Source organism: Vigna radiata, chromosome 7 (assembly GCF_000741045.1).
Source record: "Vigna radiata var. radiata cultivar VC1973A chromosome 7, Vradiata_ver6, whole genome shotgun sequence".
Lineage (NCBI taxonomy): Eukaryota > Viridiplantae > Streptophyta > Magnoliopsida > Fabales > Fabaceae > Vigna > Vigna radiata.
In genome coordinates this window covers 26327089-26347455 of record NC_028357.1, presented here as the reverse complement: position 1 = coordinate 26347455, position 20367 = coordinate 26327089, and the positions used below count along the sequence as shown (strand labels likewise).

General features: G+C 29.9%; 1 protein-coding gene across 1 annotated transcript; it reads left to right on the top strand.

Moving 5' to 3' along the window:
• The first annotated feature begins 8336 nt into the window (after positions 1–8336).
• Positions 8337–10094, top strand: LOC106766987 (tetrahydrocannabinolic acid synthase-like). Its single transcript, XM_014651792.2, has one exon. The coding sequence runs from the start codon at positions 8400–8402 to the stop codon at positions 10011–10013; it is 1614 nt and encodes a 537-aa protein (XP_014507278.1). The 5' UTR covers positions 8337–8399; the 3' UTR covers positions 10014–10094.
• Positions 10095–20367: the final 10273 nt, after the last annotated feature.

Genomic DNA, 20367 nt, shown 5'->3' with positions numbered 1-20367 from the left:
ATACAAAAAGGCAACAAATAAAAAAAAATGGCAAAAACATTTCTCTTTCATCATAAATGTGCATAAAACCCAAAGCAGGAAGGCTTTAAAAGCCATTCACGTTTACAGCCACATGCCAAAGGGGTTCACTTCCTCATTCTCATCTTATTGTGGGCCCCACGCCACCAAGGTGTAAAAATAAAAGATTTTGGAATCTTTTTGGTCTTAACAAGGCTTGAACACAAAACCAAACACACACCCCATCCAATGCACACACAACAACCACTAACCAAAGCTCCATTTGCTAAATGAATAGCGCAAACAAATATATTTAAAATACTCTTTCAACCCTTTTTCGAAAATTAATATAAAACCAATATTAATTTAATTTTCTTCCCTTCCTTAAATATTTCTCAACCCTTATTCACATCACAATTTATTATGTAATACCACAAAATAAAATACTAAAGGTAAATAAAAATCCTTTTATTTATACGGATCTTACACAGTCACACATCCTTGGTTATAAAAATCAACCAACCAATTTAAGGTCTTTCAATAAATTTCACCGTATTTGGTTCAACCCCTCAATGGGGAGCTCTTCTTCCACAATAGCGGAGTGACGCTAAACTTTTAGTACAAATTCGTGATTTTCTACTAGTAAGCGATTACAAGTTCCTTGTAATCGATTACACACGCACATAAGTGCTTATCTTACTCTTCCTTCGAACAGAATTTCTAGGCAATCAACAACAACCAATTTAGTATACCTACTATTTCAGTCTAACTCCTCATTAGTAGAGGGGCACATCAATTTTCACCCAACAAGGTAATGAATTAACTCACTCAACCAAAAACACAGACAAAGAAAATGAATTTGAAGAATAATTAATGAAGAATAGTTTAGTTGTATTCATTTGTTATAATTTTGTACAATTGTGTCAAAATTTTCAATACTAAAATTCTGTACAATGTCATGTCTATTCATTTGCTATAAAATAAGAATCTAAACCAACAACACATTTCTAATGCTACAGTAATCCAAAATGTTGCAGTGTTCGAAATCTTCGGACGTTATCCTCGTCTAGGATCTAGTCACATATATACTTCTTCCTTAACGCAACCAATTCCTCCTGAAATGAACATATTGGAATTTAGAATCAATGTCAAAACAACGATAATATAATATTTACAAATTCATAATTTAACCTATATTTGTATAAGTCTAAAAGATTGATGGTGGGGAACCCACCGGCATACCATGTGTTTCAACAATTTTAAATTGACCTCTAAAGGATCAACAATGTTTAAACAAGACCTAAATAGAGTCATTATTACTAAGTATCAACAATTTTAAATTGACCTCTAAAGAATCAACAATGTTTATTACTAGGGCATATAACCTAAGAAATTACATTATTACAATAATAGGTCATTCTTTTAAGTCAATGAGTAGTTCTATCCAGTTTTCGTAGCACAACAAAATCAAACAGTAAATCAAATAACCCCTACCTTATAATACCGTTGATGACCAAAGTAAATAATCACCAGCTAAGATATCCTGAAACAAAATATATATATATATAAAACAAGGATTTGATTCAAAAACATATCCCAAGTCAAGTATTAGCAGATATATTATTAAAAGGATTGTTTGTAATTGTATGATCTATACAAACATGAGTGTTCTTGTATATAATGAAGAGATAAAATAATAAGGAAAGACACAGTGACTGCTGGAGAGCATACAATTACATCACTGTGTCAATTGCAAGCATTAGAGGTCGAAAGACACAGTGACTGCTGGAGAGCAAAAAGGGTTTGGAGGGCACAGTCATTACAGAAGAGAAAAAATGCTTAGATGCATGATGACTACCAAAGAGAAAAAAAAACTTAAAGGGCATTAAGAACGCCGAAAAGAAAAAAATACTTATAGAGTGCAGCAACTACCGAAGAGAAAAATGTGTTGCTACAAGTATTATTTACCCGAGAGAAAATATGAGTGACAAAGCCAAGCAATTGCATATAAAAAAAAGGTCATGGCTTAACAACGGATTACTGACAAAACAAATCACAACAGATGGTACTATTCCAATATTACCATCTTACAAAATAATATACATTTAATTCAATCGCGCAAAATTTATCTTGTAAGACCAAGATTGTCCTTAATGATATATTTTATTTTGCACAATTTCCACTTTATGTGAAACTTGGATTTCTTTCCAATACATCTCCTCACGTCCAACAATATTGGGTTTGGATAACTCGGTGAGTGGTCTTTTTTAATGGATCTTGGATAGACTTTAAACCATATTGAAATGATTATTTGCAATTGTGTGATTTGTACATACATGAGGATTGTTATTTATAATGAAGAGAGATAATAATAAGGAACAAAATCAATATCCTCATCAAATCATATAATATCTCCCTATTTAATGTCATCAAGTTATAATTATCATACCTTGTAAAGAGCACCAAACTTCTTCCACATTTCCCCACTACAGGTACATAATGAGTCATGATATGTCAGGAAAAGGATGTCTAAGACCAAGTTGTCTTCAATTAGAGTCTCCTCAGCCCACAGTGTAAAAAGCTCAACATCCTTCAAGCATTCCACAATCCACAATTACCAATAGTTGAGTCATAAGAAATAAATTTTCCAATTATCAACCATATTAGATACAAATCAAAGAAAAAAGATCTCATTAGAGGTTAGAAAAGGACTATTCCAACAATCCAGAACATGAAAGAATAGTCTGTCGAAGAACCAATGTCACCAATGTCACGGGTCAAATCCATTGCACACAAAAACGAAGAGAGAACGAGAAACTTTAAACAAATCTTTGACGGAGATCGGTGAACGAAGATCACAAACTCCACAGAGAAACACACACTTCCAACAGGGCAGACAGTACACAAAACTAACACAGAAATTGAAATCAAAATAAAAACTCTAAAAATGGAAAAAGAAGAAGAGAATACTATGGAGAAAACGTGAATTTGAAAATGAAATCTCTAGGAGTGAGAAAAGTGTTACGGAGAAACGATAGTGGGCCCGAAAATAAGAGAGGGGCAATTTCAGAATCCAATTCTAAACTCTATATAAATCAAATTTTTAAATTAAAAATAACATTTAAAATGGACCAACTAAAATTTGACACGGGACATTGTCAAATTTTTATCAATTCCGCCTTATTATAATATCGCGTTAAAAATTACACAACAACATACTATGTCTGTTTTTAACAATCACAAGAGTTTTAAATTTTCAAAATTAATAATTTAATTGAGAATAAAAAACATTGAATGATATGCAACTTCCAACAAAATTTAGAAACCTCCACAACGATTAAACATATTCATTTTATAATTTTATACTGTTATTTAAGATGTTACAAATTTTTTAATATAATTTATAACATTATTATTGCAATACGATTGTAAGTAAACTACTATAATATTTTTATTTTAAATAAAATAAAAAATACTAAACTTAATTTTAAATTATATTGCTTTAAAATCATACATTATTTTTTATTTTGTTGCTTCTCCTAATTAAAATTTAATCGTAATATTTTTAATTAACTATTTTAAATTAATTTTTCATAATTTTAATTTTAATTTAATTTTTTTTATTTTCTTCTCATTTATTTTGAAGAAAAAAATATAAAAAACTCAAATATAGCAGAAATAATGTTCCAATAAACCAATGTAGAAAAATAATGCTATAATAAATATATTTAAATAAATTTTCTACAAAAAATATTATTTTTTAAAAATCACAATATTATGCTTGCTTCTCGATTAAACACGTAATTGAGAATTGAGAGGCAATATCTGGTACATGAACTCTTCCATAATTCAAGCACATTTTTTACGTGATATTTATTCTAAAATATCTATTGGAATAATTTTTCATTTATTATGTTTAAAAATATAAATAATGTTCCAATAAACCAATGAAGAAAAATAATGCTGTAATTAATATATTTAATAAATTTTCTTCAAAAAATATTATTTTTTAAAAATCACAATATTATGCTTGGTTCTCGTTTAAACATGTAATTGAGAGTTGAGAGGCAATATCTGGTATTTTCCCTAATTCAATCACATTTTTTACGTGATATTTATTCTAAAATATCTATTGGAATAATTTTTTCTGTTATGTTTAAAAATATTTATTGTTAAGAAAAGAGAGAAGAATAGAGATAACAAAAAAATTTCACTTATACAAATATCCACGATAAAATATGTGAAGGATAGTTGGTATCCGTAGAAATTTAATATCTGCGTAATAGGTAACGAGTATTTTAATATTTACTTATAAACGAATCGAGTATTATACTATCGGTGAGGATTTTGTTACTGTAAAAAATTAAAATAAAAACTTAATTTATATTTTATTAAGTTAAATTTAATTAAAAATATCATTAATTTTATTAGATTAAATTTAATTAAAATTAAATTTTAATTTATATTTTATTTAATTTATATTATATTTTTTATATTTTTTATAATTTTATTTTAATAATTTATAAAAAATATATTGTTTTAAATATTTGCGTGTATCCGTAAATACCGTGGATATCTGATACTTGCAAAAAAATAAAAATAAAAATTTAATTTATATCTTATTAAGTTAAATTAAAATTAAATTTTAATTTATGTTTTATTTAATTTATATTATATTTTATATATTTTTGTAATTTTATTGAAATTTTATTTTAATAATTTATAAAAAATATATTGTTTTAAATAATTCGGGTATCCACGAGTATCCGGGGGTTTTAAAATATCTTCAGATATTTTTTAAGCGGATATCCGTACGAGAGTAGTGAGTCAGATAGCAGGTTGATTCTTTTTTTTGTCGGGTCGAATTGCGGGTAGGCACCATTTGTGCCCAATCTAACCTGTTGTCATCCTAGACAATAACGTTTAATCACTCTTATTTTAAAGTTTAACAAATAAACATTTAACAAAAGAACATTTATCGCTTAAACCGTTTAAAGAATATGTTTAATAAAAACAGTGTTGAACAATGTAAATAAATGGTCTACGTTGAGCCTGAATAATAATTTATAAAAGTCAAAAACAATATTTGACAAAAATGTGTTTAACATTTCAAACTAAGACAAAGTTGTTATTAAATGTTGTATCTTGTAAACTCTATGGTATTCAAAAGAACAAACTCGTGTGCTAAACGCATATCTATAATCACTCTAAAAAGTTTAGAATATTAAATGTATGTACAGTTTATACTTCTTTGTCTATGTTGTTTTGCTTCTCCTATGCATATCATGACAATACCAAGTTTTATTCAAAAGTTATGTACAAGATAGAGTTGTCAAAAGAAGTAACCCGGCTCGACTCACCACAGGTTGGTCACTTAGTGAGCCGATCCAACCCGGCTCACTTATAATTTTTTAATTCAAATTTAAATAAATTTCACACTAAAATGATGATAAATTCTAAAGAAAATTCAAAATAAAAAAAAAGTGTCATACAATCCAAGCATAATCTTAGAGTCTTAAATAGAAAATGTATAATATTTTTGTATCACTTGTCCATTTATAATATTAGAGTCTTAAATAGAAAATGTATAATATTTTTTTCTCTTGAAACATCTTCTTTATCACCATCTATAATATAATAAAAAAATACTAACTAATAATATTGAAACACAAAATAATGACTAATTTAATTAAATTAAGTGGGTTCGTGAGCCAACCCGGCTCACCACGGGTTCAACCCGGATGAGCTGGGTTCTAAGTGAGCCGGGTTGAAAACTAGCCCACATAAAAAAATTACATTTTTTTCAAATCTAACCCTGCTTAAACCCGTGGTGAACCGGGTTGGCTCACGGGTTACAACCCATTTTGAAAGCACTAGTACAAGATCATAAGAACGTTAAGAGATAGGAAGACATTCTTGGAATGTTTTCTTAAATATTTTGGTTCTAAGGAAGTTGTACACACCACCCCTACGAAAAGCATGATTGCTTTGATGTTGTCTTGCACTTGACTTCATACCTAAAGACTACTTGCTTTCCCTCGAAGTTAACTCTCTCTGAATAACGAATCTTTCTAGTAGAAGACTATATAAAGAGGAGTGGATGAAGAGAAAAAAACAAGAATTTATCTTTGAATCTTATGCTGTTATTTTCTCTCTGAGCTTCCATCGTCTAACACTTTCTTTGCTTATAATTTGTTCACAAGTGTTCAAATTTCATTGTATTGAAAGCAATCTCTCTTTGAGAACTTCGATCTGTACTTGTTTTTCTAAAACACTTTTATTGTGTTTATAAATTCTGAAGAGAATTAAAACACTTGGTTGTTTAGTTTAGTTGAGCTAAATGGTCTAGTCTGAGAAACTAATGTTGAATTAGGAATGAGTAAACTCGTATATCCAGATTGGATAGTTGTAAACTAGGAGAGGTGAAACTTGATGTAATCTTTGAATGATTAGTAAAACACCTTAAGAGTATTAAAGGAAGAATTGGATGTAGCTCGGTTATAATGAACAAGTATAAAAACAAACTTGCCTTATTTGCATTCTTTTATATTTAATATATATTAGTGAAATTTTTTTGAAAACTCTGTAAATCCTTTTTAGAATTTTTCTCTGTTTCAATTATGAATAGGAATACATGTGGTGTGTTTATTTATTTATTTTCATCATAATAGAAAATAATAAAATTATAATTATAAAATTAAATATAAATAATTTTTACAATTTCTTTATAGAATTTTTTAGGTTTAAACCTCTTTTTGGTCCCTAAGTTATAAGCGGATGTTCAGTTTAGTTCCCGTTTTTAAAAATGTAAATCTTTGGTCCCTAAGTTATAAAAAATGTATCAAATGAGTCCTTTTTTTACTTGAAATACTGTTTTTGGTTGTTTTTTAACAACTGTTACATCTTTAGATTGCTCTGATTTGTTTCTTAATAATAACAACACTTTAGATTGTTCTTTGGACTTTGACCATGAACATCAAAAAATGACTTATTTGATACATTTTTTATAACTTAGGAATCAAAGGTTCACATTTTTAAAAGCGGGGACTAAACTGAACATCCACTCACAACTTAGGGACCAAAAAGAGGTTTAAACCAATTTTTTATTTTGTACATAATTATTTTAATTTAAAAAATATTAAATTTTAAAAGATATATCAAATAAAAAATAATTAAATTTAAAAATATCATTTGAAGAATAAAATTGAAAAATAATTATTTTAATAAAAAAATATTAATTAAATGATAAAATTAAAAAATAAGTATAAAAATAAACAAATTTTATATAATAGTATAGATAACTTTAAAATATATAAATAACCATTTAATTATTATTATATTTTTTTATGGAATTCGATATCAACTTTATAACTGTGATTAAATAGTTGGATTAATAAAAGTAATATACTATAAAACAGTCTTAAAAAACTTTTCCATGATTATGATGTGATGATAACCGTAAATACATAAAATTCATATTTATTAAAAAAGATTTCATTTTGTAACATTGTGTTTAAATGGAAAAAGCTGTCAGAAAAATAAATACTCTTAAATACGGTTATATTCCGTGTTCATTTACTTTTTCTTCAATAAGATTCTCGGTCCCACGGACAGCTATTAAAAGGTAGGCAATGTCATAGAAAATAAAAAGAAAAATTATGTTTTACACCATTAAATATTTTATATTTATTTGATATTATTTTTATTTACTTTTTATTATTTAAAAAATTATAAAAATTTACACTTTTATAATTATTTTATCTTTATAATCAATATTAAATAAATGTAAAAATGTGTGATAATACTATTATATCATCAAAAACAATAATATCGAATTAAAAATTATCTTAATAATTTAATAATATAATATTTTATAAAAAGAAATAAAAATTAAAATATTAACATTTTTTTAATCTTTTTTTTCTTATCATATCATATTATTTGTAAATTTCAGTTTTTCTTTCTCTCTAAATATATTTTAAATATCAATGGATATGTTTTTGGTATTCAAAAATATTTTTCTTTACTTTATCTCTACCGATGAATGCTTTTGGGACGTACATATAGGCCACCAAAAAAATCTTTCTCAATAATTGAAGATTCGTTAAAATCTATAAAACTCAAGTTTTGCATGAGTTGATAAATATCTACACTTGTGGATGTTAACGTCAAACTCAACAATATTATATAAATTAGAGATTCCGCATTAAATTGTACTTCACATATCGACAACGAACCAACCAACCATAGAAATCAAGTCTCTCAGCTCCCATTTCACCTTCACCTTTTTCACTGTTATTATTGCTCTTTTATTTTCACTGTGTTTTCACGGTAAGGGAAAGTGAAATATTAAACTCCAAACTACTATAAATTAAACACTTTGCACAAACCATTCACAAAAAATGAAGTATCTTAGCACCTATTTCACCTTTGCTACCATCATTGCTTTTTTATTTTCATTTGAACCTCCTTTACTTGATTCTCGTGAAAAGTTTGTTCAATGTCTTTACAACTATCCCAATATTTCCAACTCAATCTCCAATGTTGTTTATACAGAAACCAACTCTTCATATTCCTCTATACTAGACATGTCCATTCAAAATGATAGGTTCTCCAACTTAAGCTCAAAACTCCAAGTCATTGTCACACCACTCGATGTTTCCCACATTCAAGCCACCGTAATGTGCTCCCAACGTCATGGCTTGCAGATTCGAACCCGAAGTGGAGGCCATGATTACGAGGGTCTCTCGTACGTTGCCCAAGTTCCCTTTGTGATCATTGATCTCTTCAACCTTCGACAAATCACAGTTGACGTAGAAAACCAAACTGCGTGGGTTCAAGCTGGGGCAAATCTTGGTGAACTTTATTACACGATTAGCCAGAAAAGCAAAACNCTAGGNTTCCCAGCGGGTGTGTGTNCCACTGTAGGCGTTGGTGGCCACTTCAGNGGTGGTGGTTATGGATCCTTGATGCGTAAGTACGGTCTTGCCGCAGATAATATCATTGATGCTCACATAATAGACGTGAATGGTAATCTTCTTGACAGAGAAGCNATGGGTGAGGATNTGTTTTGGGCTATTAGAGGAGGTGGTGGAGCAAGCTTTGGAGTCATCGTGGCTTGGAAGATAAAGCTAGTTCCAGTTCCATCAACTGTGACAGTTTTCAATGTTGCAAGGACATTGGAAGAGAATGCAACCGAGATAATTCAAAAGTGGCAGCTTGTGGCCCATAAATTGGACGAGCGCATATTCATTAGGGTGGACGTGAAAAAGGTAAATTTAGTTGAACATGGAAAGCAAACAATACAAGCAAATTTTGTGTCCATGTTTCTAGGAGGTGTAGAAGAACTTATTCCATTGATGCAAAAGAATTTACCGGAGTTGGGTTTGGATACAAAAGACTGTATTGAGACTAGTTGGATTGGTTCAGTTCTTTTCGCGAATTCTGTGTTACTTGGAACTAATTACATGACTGAAGTCCCTGAAGTTTTGCTGAACAGAACTCGATTTCGTGAAATTGCATACAAAGCAAAATCTGATTATGTTAGGAAACCCATTCCTATTGATGGATTACAAGGGTTATGGCGTTTGGTTTATGAAGGTCCAATTAGTCAGGTTCAGTTCGCCCCTTATGGAGGCATAATGAATGAGATATCGGAAACTGAAATTGCATTCTCACACAGATCTGGAATCATATTTCATATTCATTACTTGGTGGGTTGGGGAGAGGAAGGGGATGAGGCTGTAGAAAGGTACATGAATTGGATTAGAAAGTTGTACAAATATATGGAACCTTATGTTTCAAACTCTCCAAGAGCTGCATATATGAATTACAGAGACCTTGACATTGGGGTTAATAACAATGGCTACACAAGCTACGACCAAGCCAGCATTTGGGGTCTCAAGTATTTCGGTAACAATTTTAGGAGATTGGCTATCGTGAAGACTAAGGTTGATCCTCACAACTTCTTTAGAAACGAACAAAGCATTCCTACCCTATCCGATGAAGAAAATTAAAGGAAAATGTATCTGTACATTATGCCAAAAAAAAAAACTTTTTATACCGGTTAAAAAACTTTTTATACCTGTTTTAAAATAAATATAGAAACATGAGGTATTGAAAGTTTTCAAACTTTTTATTATACTTTGTATTGAGAACAGGTATAAAAATATTGTCTTATTTAGAATATTTAATCTATATGTGTTATTATTCCTATCAAGACCTGTATAAAGTTTGTTTTCAAATTACAATCTAAATAAACGAACATAATAATCAATATTGTTTTTATTATTAACACATCAAAATAGTTTTTCAATATAATATTAATCTAACAAAGTTTTTAAATATGTTTACATAATGTAATTATACATAAAATACTTTTTCAACTCAAAATATAATATTAAAACATTTAATCATCTACAAATGGTTAAAAGAAATAAATCTACTTCTCTTAAATATCTTTTATTGTACGTTATTCTATTAGAGACGTGTCATCAAATATCTACACAATGAATAATTTAAGTTAAATTTTAAAAAAAATATCTAACACAACAATTGCAAGGTAGGATCCACTGTCGAACTCCACTGCAAAATACATAATTACATGAAGGCATTTTGAAATGGGTATAACTTTACTACTACATAAATAGGTAACATAAAGCCATCAACAACTGAAGATGAATACAAAAGCTTGTTGGTGTGTCCGAATCATATGGAGCAAAATTCCTAAAGTTCTTCAATTTCTGTAGATCCCAAAGCTTAACACTACCATGAGCAGCAGTCTGCCGAATTTAAGAGTAGAATAAGAATACTGTACAAACAATCATATCATATTTTTACTGTTAACAATTTCTCGATGCAAGTATCCGTCCTCAAAAAAAGAAATAGCAGTTACTGGACCAGCACGTCCATCGAACCTAGCTACATTTGCCTACAACCAATGAAAGAAGGTATCAACACAGATAACTGTAAATACTAAAATTAAATTCAAACAAAGTAAAAGAAAAATGTTTACCTTGCTTTTTACATCCCAAATTTTAACAAGAGATTTTGTGGTGTCAGTTCCAAGGATGAGACCATCAGGATGGAAAGCGGCTGATGTGTAATTTATGAATAAAATTTACTATTATCATTACCGGACAAACTATATGGATAAGACAATTCTTATTGAGAATGAGTAACAATATGAACAAAATGTAAATATAGGTAATCTGGTTTGGTTTAAAATTTTTATGTTTTTAATGCTTCTAAACATTTCAAATATATATATGTTTTTTTCTATGTTTTGGTTCACCATTCTCTTTCTATTTTCTCATTCTTCTGTTTCTCATCCTTAAGCAAAACCCTTGGCTGCATTCTCCAACTTTGTCTCCTCTTCATCGTTCTTTCGTGGCTCCTCATTTCCTTTGACTCCTCATTTGCGTGGGACAAACCTAAAGTCTGTTCTCCTCATTTTAGTCTTCCATTTCGTTCACTCTCATATTTCTCGTTGTGCACAATGACATTCTTCGTTGAACATGGTGGTTCGAGCAAGGTAAATGGGTTTTCGTTGTTGTGTTTAATTTTTTTTAGTTTTCATTTTTGGGATTTGGCCTTTTCTTATTTCGGTCTCTTTGATATCGTTGTGCGTTCATCGTTCTTTTTCAACAAAGTATGTTAGTGCTTTGAAAAGAAGAATAAAAGGAGATATCTACAAAGTACGCCTCGTGCAGAATCCAACGTGAACACGACCTTTGTAAGCCCAGGAGGCATGTACTACAACCAACCTAGTGTGTAGAGGTTTATGAGGGTCGGATCATGAAAGCGTTACAAGAACAAGGCGCTTAGAACCCCATACACAGGAAATATAGCGAAACACAAGTGATCTTTGCATTGAATTGTTATAGAAAGGAATACAAAATTGTACATAGATGAACAAATAAGTTTATTGTACCCAATTTTTTTAATGAAATAAAAGATGAAACTTTACTTCAGTTGGTTATTGTTAATGTTAATTGAAGTTTTAATGTCTTTGTTGTTGTCACTGTCAAATGTATTGTTGTTTGGAATGTGAATACACAAAGTGGCCAATGCAATTGACTACCATCCATGAATAATGATATCACCAATTTTCATTGCATATATGGCATGTGTTGCCTATTTTGCCTCTTGTAATCGATTATGTTGAAAATAGAATGACTTAGTTTCAACACCAAAGGGAGGGGAGTGATTGGTGAAGTTAAAAAATCAGAGTCTTTTCAAAATCTTTTTCGTAAAGTAGAAAAATTTCAAAATTTTCTTGAGACTCAAGGAAAAAGATAAATCAAGTGCAGCGGAAAATAGTTGACTGTGCAGAATATAAAGTCGACTTGAAAAGTAAAAAGTTTAGGGATAGAAGATTCAAACACTGTTTTTATACTGGTTCGGCCAAACTGCCTACATCTAGCGTCCTTCCTGTACCCCAGAAGCAAATGCACTATATATAATGGTCAAGGTTTTTACAGCAAGGTTTCTATAGAGACCTGCACGTCAAAATATAAAACACCCCTTTAACCCTCTAACCAATATATAGGCATACAACACACAAAGAACAACAGCAAGATATCCCCTCTCTTATAGTCTTTGACAACTTTGAACAATCCTCAAAGTTTCCCAGAACGCAACATGTCCTCTTCCTGTAATCACAACAGGGCAACCACAATCTTCACAAGATTGAGAGAAGAATTTGATCACATATCAGAAGCACATCAATGTGCAGTATTAATCAATCTGTATTTCAGCACACACACTTGCTCTTCAAGGAACCACCAAAGAATGATCACCATCGTCTTTCTTGATGCGTTCTTGGAGCGTTAGCACGTTCTACAAATCTGAAAAGAATCACTAAAATCGTTAAATTCGCAAAAGTCATTCTAGAAATCAAACTAGCATTTATTTATAGTTTTTCATGAAACAAATGCTCCTCAAGTAGACTACGCTACTAATAGAGTCGATTAACCACAAACAATTAAAACAATTATAACATATTAGTAGTAGTCAGACCAACTAAATTGATTGCACATTTAATTCAGTTGACTAATAATTAATGCTTGGTCAAAGAAACAAAATATAGTCGTTATACTTCACAAGCATCAACAGAAATTCAAAACATAACTAACTAAGTTGAGTAGCTTACGCATACAGTCGACTTTGCCAATTCAATGTAGTTTTGAAAATCCTTCTTTGCAAAAATACTCACAGCACTGTTTGAGACAATCTGTGCAAAGTCACAAGTTTTAATCAACTTGCTTCATAATGAAGTCGACTTAAAACTTGCAGTTTTGCCACATAAAATAAGTTCAATCAAAGTGCATGTGGTTATCTTTTCTAAATCATATGTTATGCAATCACTGATGACATCTCATGTAGAACGCTGTGAATATGCACACAAAGACAAAACTAACACAAACATGTTCTTAAGAAATCATTCCCATTAAAGTAATGAGCATGTAACACATATGAACATGTAACAACACATTTTGTTATTAATAATGTGTTGTTATCATCAAAAACCAGAAGCTATCTGAGATTGTAAGGTTTAGCTAAACTAGTGCTTCCCTTATCAACAACCTCAACAGATTACAATGAGCCTGTAAACAATTACACGAAAAAAATTGTGGTTTTGTGCACCAACGACATTTTACGTTATTTTATCATATTTCTTTAGTGGATTAGAGTTGTTTTTAGTGTTTAAGTGTGACTAGAGGGAGAAAACTGAGGTTTGAGCCGTCCATGGTGAAGGAAAGACCCAATGTTGGTGTCAAGGCCAAGTTGATTCAAGTCTTGAAACACGTGTAGGCCATTTTGTGCCTTGTAATCGATTATTAGGGCCTTGTAAACAATTACATGAACAAAAATCCGATTTTGTACAAAAACTTGTGCTACAGTAACCAACTATGGGCACATAAGTAACCAAAGGAAATTTGAGTGAGATAACATGTTGTCAACTTTGACCTTTGCTAACTATTTTAATCATAACTTTTCCCACAGACCTCCAAATGATGTGATTCTTTTTTATTATAAAATAGACTTAAAAATTTTTCTAATGACTACTAATTTGTGATTGCTGGACATCTGAGTAGGTGAAGTTAATTCCTTAAAGTTAACATTTTACACATTCCGCTACCTCTGACCTTTGCTGATTATTTTGCTCATAACTTTCTTCACCAAACTTCAAATGAGTTGATTCTTGTTTTGCTCAAATCTAGGCTCAAAGAGCTTTCAAATGATTATCAACCCATAATTTTTAGACCACTGTACTAGATGCATTTAATTTTCCAAAACCAATGTTTTTCTAAGCTTCTTAAATGACTTTACTTTCAAGTTATTGTTTCATGTTTCTTAGTTTAGATGGGAAAATTACAAATTAGTAGTCATTGGAAATATTTTTTAATCTATTTTGTAATGAAAGAATCAACTCATTTGGAGTTCGGTGGAGAAAGTTAAAAGCAAAACAACCAGGAAAGGTCAGAGGTGGTAAGAATATATAAAACTTTAACTTTAGGGAAGTAACTGTACCTACTCAAATGTCCAAAAATTACAAATTTATAGTCATTGGAAAGCTTTATGAGTCTATTTTCTAATAAAAATGAATCACATCATTTGGAGGTCTCTGGGAAAAGTTATGATTAAAATAGTCAACAAAGATCAAAGCCCATATATGTTTTTGAACCAAGGTAGGTGAATTGCAGGAGTCAGCTGTGGGCACATAAGTAGCCAAACACATTTTACGTAATATTTTCATATTTCTTGAATGGATGAGAGTTCTTTTTAATGTTTAAGTGTGAGTAGAGCCTGAAAACTAGGGTTTGGGCAGTCCTTGGTGGAGGACAAACCCAATGTTGGTGTCATGACGAAGTTAATGTGTTTTCAACTTTGACCTTTGCTGGCTATTTTAATGATAACTTTTCCCACTGACCTCCAAATGATATGATTATTTTTTTATTAGAAACTAGACTCAAAAACATTCCAATGACTACTAATTTGTAATTTTTGGATATATGAGTAGGTATAGTTTATTCCTTAAAGTTAACGCTTTATATATTCCTGCCAACATTGACCTTTGCTGGTTGTTTTGCTCATAACTTTTTCCACCGAACTCCAAATGAGTTGATTCTTGTATTTTTGGAATCTAGACTCAAAGACCTTTCAAATTATGCCTTGGCAATCAAGTGTAGGCCTTTTTGGCCATTGTAATCGATTAGAAGGACTCTGTAAACGATTACACGAACAAAAATTTGGTTTTATACAAAAACTTGTGTTACAGGAGCCAACTGTGGGCACATAAGTAGCCAAAAAAAATTTACATTATTTTTTCATATTTCTTGAATCGATGAGAGTTCTTTTTAATGTTTAACTGTGAGTAGAGCCTGAAAACTGGGTTTTGAGCAGTCTTTGGTGGAGGAAAGACCAAATGTTGGTGTCATGACCAAGTTAACTGCAAAGTCAGAGAGCCACAAGGCTCCAAGACGTTGAGTGACCAGTTTGGACATTGAGCATTACGAAGTTAGTGGGCTCTTTGTGTTCTGTACACTACGGGCCACTCTAGGTCGTTGAACGTTGTGAAATTAGTGGGCTCTCTATTTGTTGGGCACTGTTTTGGATGCTGGGTGATGCTTGGTGGTGTTGAGTGCTACTTCATCCTTACAAGTCTAGAACCATTTTTCTCCTTAATTCGTTGGGCTCCTTAGTTTGATTCATTTATGCTTTTTGTGGTTTTATGATTCTTGTTTGGTTTGAACTATTTTATATAGATTTAATGCTTACTTCTGTGGAAATTATGATGTTTTATGGTTGATGAATATGGTTGTATGTATTGTTTAAGAATGATGTGAAAAGAGTTTCAGGAGAATTTCTTGTAGTTGTTTCAAGTAGTGTATGTACTGATGTAGGGGTTACGTTTCATGGGTTATCTTGACAATCTAATAACTATCCAATTTCAAGAGATAAATGAGTTATATATGTTGAGGAGTAGTAGGAGATCCTATTTTGTGGTCTAGTTCTTTGGGTGGGCAAGTTGTTTGACCACTACAAGTGCATAAATTGTCAAGACCCGACATCAATACATATATTTAGATGGTCAAGTCGAGAGTTGATGTGTGCTTATTATTTTGCTTGACTTAAGGGTGTAACTGTTATATTATTTATCTAAAGTGCATGTTTATTCTTTTGTAAAGATTAGGTTATCCTTCTGTTTGTTTGTATGTTTTATTATATTTCTCTTTTGTAATGATTATTTTATTATTCTAAAGAAATGATGATGTATAAATACTAGGATTAGTTTTATGTATATTTGTTGTTTTGTAAAACTATCTTAAAAACAATCTGATTATGTATAACTACTCTTAGTTAGCATCATTATATATAAAGTTAGATATTGAGGTTTTGATGGAATAACATATGCTTTATTTAAGTTAATCGTTCTTACTTATTAGATATGTAATGTTTTCATAATAATATTAAAATTATTAAAATGAAATATTACATAAGATAATCCATTATTGAATGCAAAAATTTAAGAATATAAACAAATTATTGTGAAAAAAATAATGTGAATGAGATTGAAAGTAATTGAGATAAGGACATATGTGAAAGAAAACCATATAAAGAAAAAAACAGCATAGAAAAGTCAAACAATTTCCGAAATTAAACTAAATTGGAAGGAACACTTATATCTCTCAGTGGTGAGGGCCATGAAGTTATCAATACGAAAAAGAAAGTGAAGGAAAACCTACCTCCCTGTATGTTTTCAACCTCAAATTTATGCTCAACTACTTGGTCCGGAAGGCAGACATATGAAAGAACAAAAAAGTTCTAGCATTTTTCTGCACGAGTGTCTTCAAAATTTAGTTTTAAATTGAGTGTCTTCAAAATAAAAGATAAAAATAAAAAGTTTGCAAGGAAAGAAATGCCTTCAAAGTGCGAGTTTAAATTAGTTTTAAATAAAATTAGTTTTAAATAAAATTTAATCATTTTCAATTAAGTTAAAAAAATTGTGAGTTATTATTTAAAAGAAAATTAGAAATATTAATTAAAATAAAAAATAATTAATATAAATTAAGTTAAAATAAAACATGATTCATTAGTTTAAATAATAAAAAAAATAATTTTAATTAGTAAAAATATTTTAAGTTAAAATATGATTGACTAAAATCAATTTAAATTTAATCACTTGTTAAACATTATGTTTTAATTCACTAAAATAATTTTTAAAAAAAAGTATTAAAATAAAAATTGATAAAATGAAATAAATATGATTTTTTAACAAAAAATTTGAAAAAATCTGTTGTCACCCTCAATGATAATCAATTGCCGTAAAATATTTGACCGTGTATTTATAGATCTATCTATAATCGAATTGTCATTATTGAATTTTGTCGAAATAATAAAAAATATATTTCATTTCATAAAACATTAATGTGTTTCTATTTGTATAATAATTCCACCTGCCATTTTCTTTTATTTTATTTTTATAATAATATTTCATAAATAAATAAATAAATATATAATTAAAAATTATGTGAGTATATCTTTAAAAAATAATAATATAAAAAATAAAATAAAAAATTTTATTCTCTCAACCATACCATTATCAGATTGCAGAGGAATGGAGAGCAAGAAAAAGGTGTTCTTTCACAGGCTATAAAGGAACCATACCATATCAAATTCATTATTCCCTCAATTTCTTCCCCAACCAAATTATTGAAATTCTCCAAAAGTTTTTGTCAAATTTTTCAAACATAAAAGAAAGCCTACCACCATACAGTATTCAAACCTACACAAATTTCCAACTCTAGATCAGCCCATCGTCTACGGATTCTTATTTTAAAGGGCTTTAGACGTATGTTATTTTAGATTTTTAATGTCAGATCCCGATCTGACGTCTTTATAAGTGACATTAATGGAATGTCGGACTTTATAGAGTCTGATGTCTATAACAATGTGGTTAATGCCATGTCTGACGTCTTTATAGATGTCGAACATGGCAATAAGCGACGTCTAAGGGCACTATAGACGTCGGACATGGCACTAATCGACGTCTACTGAGTTTTCGTTGTGTTTTGGTGCAATTTTGCTCTTGTTTTTAGGTAACCTAGTAGCACATTCTTCCTTTGCTAGTTTCCTCAAAAGAAAAACTTGTGTCTTTTGGATCTCTTATGGCATTTCAACCCAAAATTGAACCTGGGTCTTTGCCTAGTTCCGTTCCAACTGCCAATGAAAAAGAATACGGTGACATGAGAAATAGGCAAAGACCCATGTTCGGTTTTGGGTTGAAATGCCATAAGAGGTCCAAAAGACGCAACTTTTCTTATGAGGAAGCTAGCAAAGGGAGAAGGTGCTACTACGCTACACAAAGACATGAGCAAAACTACACCAAAACACAACGAAAACTCATTTTAATTAGTTCAAATGGAGGATAATCCATCAAAGACTAATTTATGCAACTAGGTGTTTTTTGATTTTTTTTTTTTTTAAATTTTGATTGATTTTTTTATTACTTTATTTTTGCGGAGTTAACTTTATTTCCTTGAAAGATCAAATTCATGTATGTCGTACATTTTGAAAAAACAATGAATGTCAAAAATTCTAAAGTCGGGGATATTTAAGTGCTTGACATTTTCTTTTGACATTTGTATGTGCATGCTTGAATTCACAAAAAAGTTTAAAGTGGTAAGGATTTAAAAGGATTTAAAGGAAACTGGTATAGCCACGTTGACGTATAATATGTGAATATCAATATGAGATACAACACACCAAAAAGATGTTGGTGTTTGGTAAAATGAGTATGGAGATATGGATCCATGAATATCAAAGTTGTCCCAGTTTTTAGGCATGGGTTTTGTTCAAGATAGGGAATGGGTATGAAGGGATTTATCGAAAAAGGATTGCCCCAATTGGTTTGATTTTCTTTTGCATGCTTTTGGCTAGTTAGGGAGTTCCTAAATAGCACAAGCAAGAATAACTTTGGCAAGACCTATATGCTCTAGTTTATGGGTAGTATTAGTGTTTGTTAGAGCCAAACTCTTTCTTTTGGGGAAAGGCTGGAGGATGAGTGTTTCCAAACAATGCGCACATACATATCTCAACAGAAAATACTATTAGTTATTTTTTTAAAAATGATAAAAAAATGTATGATAATAATTTACTCAAATCAAAATATAATGATTTCCTTTTCAATGTTTTTTGGGTGAAATGAAAATGATAAAACATTTTGAAAAATATTTTTTATATATTTTCTTCTTTTTGGATTCACTTGTTTTCTTTCAAGAAGAAAACTATCAACTGGGCCTAATGGGCTTAAAAAATGTTTTTGTTACATTGAATGAAAATCTTAAAAGATATTTTTCATTTCATAAAACATTAATGTGTTTCTATTTGTATAATAATTCCACCTGCCATTTTCTTTTATTTTATTTTTATAATAATATTATACACACATATATATATATATATATATATATATATATATATATATAATTAAAATTATGTGAGTACATCTTTAAAAAATAATAATATAAAAAATAAAAATAAAAAAATTTATTCTCTCAACCATACCATTATCAGATTGCAGAGGAAATGAAGAGCCAAAAAAAGGTGTTCTTTAGACTATAAAGGAACCATAGCATTTATCACTATTCCCTCAATTTCTTCCCCAACCAATTATTGAAATTCTCCAAAAATTTTCATCAACTTTTTCAAACAGAAAAGTAAGCCTACCAACATACTGTCTTTAAACCTACAAAAATTTCCAACTCTAGATCAGCCCATCGTATACGGGGTTTTACTGTATCAGATTTTATCATTCAATTCAGAAAACCTTATTCATACGAAATGAACGAATAAGTTTAATCATATTATCTGTTCAAAAGTCCAAAATTTCATCAAATAAATTAATATAATTCAAGAAGTAAGATAAATCAATACAATTAAAAGAGAAAAATAAATTTTTGTTCCAGTTTATATCCTGTCTTAGCTTCGACTTCCAGTTTTTTCATTTCTTTTTTCATTCTTCTTCTGTTATAAAAACAAATTAAAAATAAAAACATATAAAAGTGAAAGAGTGATTATATCAATGTCAAATATGTTTGTCTTCTTCTAAGTTAGTTTTGTACATAATCCAATTTTGGTATTTACGGATAGAGGAGAATAAATAATAATCAAAGAAAGAGCAAAGAACAAATAAAGAACAAAAATCATAAGGTGTGTATAATAACAAATGGAAGAAGGTGTAATGGAGGAAGAAGGAAATGATTGAAAGAAAAGAAGGCTCACAAATGCAGAGGAAGAGAAGGTCGTGCACTTAGAGAATGAAAAAAAAAATATGAAATTCATATTTTCCAAGATTTTTTGTTC